The 6,657-nt window shown below is 32.5% G+C and overlaps 1 protein-coding gene across 1 annotated transcript; it reads right to left on the bottom strand.

The window, feature by feature from the left end:
• Positions 1 to 5,159: 5,159 nt before the first annotated feature.
• On the bottom strand, positions 5,160 to 6,328 carry LOC107841577 (uncharacterized mitochondrial protein AtMg00810-like). The gene is made up of 3 exons (XM_016685455.1): positions 6,247 to 6,328; positions 6,107 to 6,171; positions 5,160 to 5,642 (listed from the first exon to the last, which is right to left on the bottom strand). The coding sequence occupies exons 1-3, from the start codon at positions 6,326 to 6,328 to the stop codon at positions 5,160 to 5,162; spliced, it is 630 nt and encodes a 209-aa protein (XP_016540941.1).
• Positions 6,329 to 6,657: the final 329 nt, after the last annotated feature.

Raw genomic sequence — 6,657 nt, 5'->3', positions numbered from 1 at the left:
GAACAGAAAGAGTAACAGAAAAGCTTTTAGAAAACTAAGTGTAAAGGCTCACAAGTTTTACTCATATTATGTTTTGAAGAAAGATAGTAACTTCAGATTTTAGCTTTTATAATTCAGAGTGAGTCCTTTCTACACTTAGATAGTATGATTTAACGAGATAATACAAGCTCAACCTTTAGAAATAAATGTTAAGGCTCACATGATTTATAAAGTATGTTTTGGTTCCTATTGCTGCATATTTTAGTATTTCAGATAGTCCAGCTTATGTGAGTCATTTACATTTAGCATGCATTGTTTTACAAATTATGATGATTGATATTATGTTTTACTTATGCATTCACCCTCATATACTCAGTACATCCTTAAAGTACTAATCCATAGATATGTTATGTGCTACATTGTCTCATAATGTAGGTATGAGTTGTAGCACGCACACCATATTCAAAAAGCTTGCAAATTCTAGCCAATAGATGACGAGTCCTCCTACTTCGGGGACTTTAGATAGATGTTATTTATGTACTTTACTTCCTTACTCTCATGTATTGATTAGTGATAGTTGGGGTCGCGTCCTATCTATCTATAGTCAGTATAGTAGAGGCTTCACAGATGTCAGTTAAAGTCAGTTATGTATTTCCAGTCCCTCTTTCAGACCTTATTAGAATGTAAAAGTTTTATCAGTGTTGTATTTTCACAGATTCCACCATTATTATGTTTCCGCACTGTAAGCTCAGTCATTTTATACATATTATTTAGTTGCTTATGAGTTATGCCAGTACAAGGGTTAGCTTGGGATCACTTGTGGTCCTAAGCACTGTGTGACATCTCGGGTCAAATTTTTGAGGCATTACACAATCTTATCTTTTGATGACATCTTTGAAGGACAACACATAGAGGCTCAAGACTTGGTCACCTCGAGGATACAAGAACATGAATGGAGGACCCATTTTAAGACTACTATTAAGCATATCATGCATCAAGGTCGTGAGTGAAAGATTGCTTGGAGCATTGAAGACTTGAGGACTCACAACTTTGGACACTTAATGGCTCACGGTTTTGGAGTCATCTTCATTGAGGACATTTTGGTCATGTCACTTTGCCCAAAATACACTCCATGTAGGGATGTGCAAAAACCGAGACGATCGATAAATCGAACCGATAAAAATATTATTGGGTTATTGGGTTAACGGTTTTTTATTGGTTTTATAAGAAAATTTATTGGGAAAATGGTATGATTTTGGTTTTAGCTTTTTGGGTTATTGGTTAAACCGATAATCCAATAAGGATACGCTAAGTTATTGTTTTATTCCTATTTATGTTATATATTTAAATCTCTATTAAATAGATAAATAGATAGATAGGTAGGTAGGTAGGTAGATAGGTAGATAGGTAGGTAGGTAGGTAGGTAGACAGGTAGACAGGTAGATAGGTAGGTAGGTAGATAGGTAGATAGGTAGATAGATAGGTAGGTAGGTAGGTAGGTAGATAGGTAGGTAGATAGGCAGGCAGGTAGATAGATAGATAGGTAGATAGATAGATTACTCAAGCCATAACTTTTATTTCTTTTATTTGAAAAACATTACTTAAGAAAAATAACAAACTTTAGCAAAAAAATAAAAATAAAAATCGAGCAGAAAATTGTTGAACGATAGAAAGAAAGTAGTTTTATATATTTAGAAAAGATATAATGGATTGTTAAAAATATTCAAGCAACAAATATATGAAAGTAGATAACTATGGTTAGAACTTAACTAATTAAATCTGAATCATTAATTTTAATCTATGACATGTGTCTTCAATTCAAGCAAGAACTTCGAAAAATTGGAGAGAAAAAAATGAAGAGGAGTCAGATCCCTATTTTATGCAGTGGTGTACTTCAGAATATTTGGATTCTTACCATTTGTAGGTAGAAAGTGTTTCACAATCAATATTCTGAATATTTATTTTTTTATGTCATTTTTCTCTTCATATTTTGAAAGGTTCGCCACGATATTTGAAGTTAATCCTTTCCAATGAATAAATCTTAGATTAAAAAGTTAACGAACACCCCTAAATACTTGCTTGTTTTAAATTAATTTCTTGATTTTGAATTTGCGAATGTTTTTGTAGGAGATGGAATAAAATGTCCTCCTATTGTGGATTTGCACAGTGGCAAACTAAACAAGTATTGTTTCATCATATGATTTTCAAGCCATTCACAGAAAATTATGTTATTTGCGCTCTTCACGACGAAAAAGATGAATTGCATAATTCTAGAAACTATTTAAGTTTGACTAGATACAATGCCTCTTCAAAATACTTTATTTGAGAATGTCATGTATAATTTGCTCAATAATAGAGATAAATCAAAGTATAACATTAAGACATGAAATAATCTACAAGATATAAATTTAAGACGCGAACTGTGGCCCGATGAGAGTGAGAATCACAGGCTTAGCGCGTTTATAATTTCAAAAAATAAGAAAGAGGTCTTCCTTAGAACTTTAGAAAATGTCTCGGTCTTGGATAGCTACTCAAGTAATGTTTTGCGTTGTATTGACTTGAACCATGAAAAGATCTTTGGATTAGAAAGTCATAATTATTATATCATTATGCAGCAATTTCTATCAATTGCAATTCACAAAATGCTGCCAAATAAGGTGGTTTACAGTCTTAGTTGAGTTTTCTTCTTTCTTCAGATCTGAAGCAAAGCTGCAAATTAAGCCAATAATTTTTTTTGTTTGTGCTGGTCGCATTACGTGGTTCTTTCTAACTGCTATAGCTGTTCTTGCCGTAAATGTTTAGATTGATCATCTTCCATTGCATTTATTAAGTTATCAGTATTTATTAAGTCTATATTTCAACCATTACTAATAATTGAGAAGAAATTTATATGCAAGACAAAAATTAATTTCTTAATTACGAAATTTTTAAAAATACAAAATTTACATGCCTTAAAATAGAAAGAATAATTAGTGCTTTTAAATGACATAGACATGAATATTAATGCATATATTAAGTTAATTTGTAATATTAAGATGAAACTAATCAATTATTCAACAAATAGGGTATAAATCAAATTTTAAAAATAGAAAAACAATATTAATGTTCTAACTGTTAGAAGTTCCAATAAATAAAAGTATCCGCGAACACTTATTATAGAATATCATGTAGCCAACTCTTCATTTTTTTGCCAAGCTAACAATCACTTCTTTATCGTTGTCGTCCTGTTCATTCTTTTTCATGTATGATTTTCTCAACTTTCTTTTGTCGATAGCTCCCATCATCTGCGAAGACATTTAAAGAAGTATTGTCAAATTTATCAAAGTTTCAAAAATTTTAAGACACTATCTTTTTATAGATGTGATGAGCAAGTGATAGAAAAATAATGCTCATGATTGTAAACTAGTGTCTTTTCATTAAATAGGATCAACGATGAATTTTTTATAGTTCCTATAATCTAACAGTAGAATTAACATAAATTCATCGCTGATTCTACTATTAATTTATATTAATTTTACTGTTAGATTAATGGAGTTATACAAAATTCGCCACTGATCCCTTTTAATGAAAAGACACTAGTAAAGAATCATGAACATTATTTTTCTATTACTTCGTCATCACATTTACAAAAAGCAAATGTTTTAAGTCCCTTGAAATTTTGAGAAATTTGATAATACTTATTTAAATTGTCTTCACAAATGATGGGTTCTATCCTCAAAAGGAAGTTGAGAAATAATACATGAAAAATGGTGAACAAGATGAAGAAGATGAAGAAAAAAAGTAGAAGAAGAAGAAGAAGAAAAAACAAAAGTGATTGTTAGCTCGGCAAAAAAATGAGAGTTAGTTGCATGATGTTTTATAATAACTGCTAGCATATTTACTGTGATTTTTTTATTTATAATTGTTATAACATCAAATATTGTTTCTTTATTTTCTCAGTCGGATTTAGACCCTATTTATTGAACAATTGATTAGTTTCATTTTAATATTAAAAATCAATTTAATGTATGCATTAATATTCATGTTTATGTCACTTAGAAACACCAATTCTTCTTTCTATATATTTTAATGCATGCAAATTTTGAAATTTTAAGAATTTTATAATAAGAAAAATAATTTTATTTATTAACTATCATAAAAGATGGAAATATATACTTAATAAATACTGATAGCTTAAAAAATCCAATAGAAGGTGATCAAACAAAAAGTTTACAACAAGAAAAATTGTAGCAGTTAGAAATTTGGTTTCATTTGTTTCTTTTTTCTATTAGTTGTGCAGTTCTTAACTCTTGTTGATTTTCAATAATCTTTAATGCATGTATCGCCGATGAACTCAAAACAGGTCTAAGTACTTCCAGCTTACTGTTGCTATTATTATCGTGTTACATGCTTCATGCATGTATTGGATGTAAATTCATTTTAGTTATTTCTCTTATAGCGTTGTGGGTATTTCTTTAATAATCAGCCTTGTGACTTTTGTTATGTTGCATTGTGTGAACTTTTTGTGCCTTATCTTAGTATTCTATGTTAAGGACCTTCACTGCTTCAATTGAATCAGTTTCTGTCATCTTTCTATTTAGAGAAAGTTTGTTTTTGAAATGGTTTTCACTCAATTATATTCAGAGAGGGGTTTTGCCTCAATATATACAAGATGCTATACAAAGTATAGTTTGACAGAGAAACCAAGATTTTCTGAATAGCAACTTGTCTCATTCCATAATACATAATGAAATACTTATAGCTATACAACTGTAGGTTAGAGTTCTATTCTAGGAAAGAATATATATTGTTATAACTACACAATCAGTAATAAATCTTATTCTAGGAAAGAAAATATTCTATCTATACAATTATACTATTGTCTAACATCCCCCCTCAAATTGATATCGGTGATCACACAGTAGCAATTTTGAGCTAAGATAGCTATGTCCTACGCGTGTCATAGCCTTTGTAAACAAATCGGCAAATTGATCATGAGAAGAAATGTGTTGTAGACTGATAAGACGGTCAGCAACTAGTTCCCGAATGTAATGTCAGTCCACCTTTATATGCTTTGAGTTTTCATGTTGCACAGGATTTGTGGCTATTTTAATCGCACTAGTGTTATCAGCATGTAACACTGTAGGAGATATAATAGCAACACCAAGCTCAGATAATAGACGTCATAGCCAAACAATTTCCTAACTTCCTGCCGACATAGCTCGATACTCAGCCTCCATAGATGATTTAGACGTATGAAATTGTTTCTTACATTTCCAAGATATCAAGGATGTGCCTAGAAATATGCACCAACCAGTAACGGAAGGACGAGAATCGGTACAACCAGCCCAGTATGCATCCGTATATCTCTTAAGATTTATAGGAGAATCTGAATGGAAGAGAATACCTTGATTCATAGAACCACAGACATACCGAATGACACGAAGTAATGCAGTGTGATATATACGGTAAGGATTAGCTACAAACTGACTTAGAACTTGTACCGCATATGAGATGTCTGGCCATGTCATAGTGACATAAACTAATGATCCCACTAACTGCCGATACAATGTGGGATCACTGAATGGTTCGCCATCAGCCTTCTTATATTTCGTATTAATCTCCATCGGGTTGTATACAACCTTGTCATCAGTAAGACCAGTCATAGCAACAAGATCACTAGCCTGCTTTTGTTGTGTAAGTATTATCTCAGTAAGGCAAGTATAAAACCTCAAGCCCAAGAAAGTATGACAATCGTCCCAAGTACTTCATCTTAAATGAGGTATGCAAGAAGTCTTTTAACTTATTAATATTCTCTTGATCATTTTTAGTGATAATGATATCATCAACATAGATGAAAAGTACCGTGATACCTACCGGAGAAGTATGAAGAAACAAGGAATAATCCAAAGAACTTTAAGAGAAGCCTGCAGTTTGAATCGTGGATCGAAATTTGTCAAACCAATCTCTGGGAGCTCGTTTAAAGCCATAAAGAGATTTTTGAAGACGACAAACTATATTTGGTCTTGGCAGAACACACCCAGGTGGTGGTTTCATAAACACAACTTCTTCCAGGTCACAGTGAAGAAACACATTTTTCACATCCAACTTATGTAAAGTCCAGCCTTTGATTCAATAATGTCCGTACCATTGTCATCTTAGCAACAGGTACAAAAGTCTCCTCATAATCCACCCCATACTCCTGTTTGTACACTTGAGCAACCAATCAAACTTTATAGCGATCAATTAAACCATCTGCCTTCATTTTAATGGAATACACCCACTTACTTCCAATGAGAACTCCATTCGTTGGTTTATCGACAAAGTTCCAAGTTGAATTTTCATTCAATGCACAAAGCTCATCCGACATTGCCTTTTTCCAACAGGTTTGTATAGAATCCTGGGAGTAAGATGTAGGAACCTCAACAAAATGTAGTATGGTATGCAAGGAATAGGACTTACCAAATTTCCCTGGACAGTAGCTAAGTCATTCGGGAGCATGGCGATTTGTTCTACTAGACCGACGTGGAGGAGTAATTGGATGAGAGGATCCCTCTTCCGGAGATGAGAATGATGATACAAAGTCAATACCAGAAAGAGATGAAGGTTGGAGAGCTTCATTACCATTGTTCATAGGTTGTTCTGGAGATTCAAGCGGAGGATCAGTACTTAAAGGAGATGAAGGCTGGAGATCACCAT

The sequence above is a fragment of the Capsicum annuum genome, chromosome 9, assembly GCF_002878395.1.
Source record: "Capsicum annuum cultivar UCD-10X-F1 chromosome 9, UCD10Xv1.1, whole genome shotgun sequence".
Lineage (NCBI taxonomy): Eukaryota > Viridiplantae > Streptophyta > Magnoliopsida > Solanales > Solanaceae > Capsicum > Capsicum annuum.
This window is presented reverse-complemented; position numbering and strand designations above follow the sequence as displayed.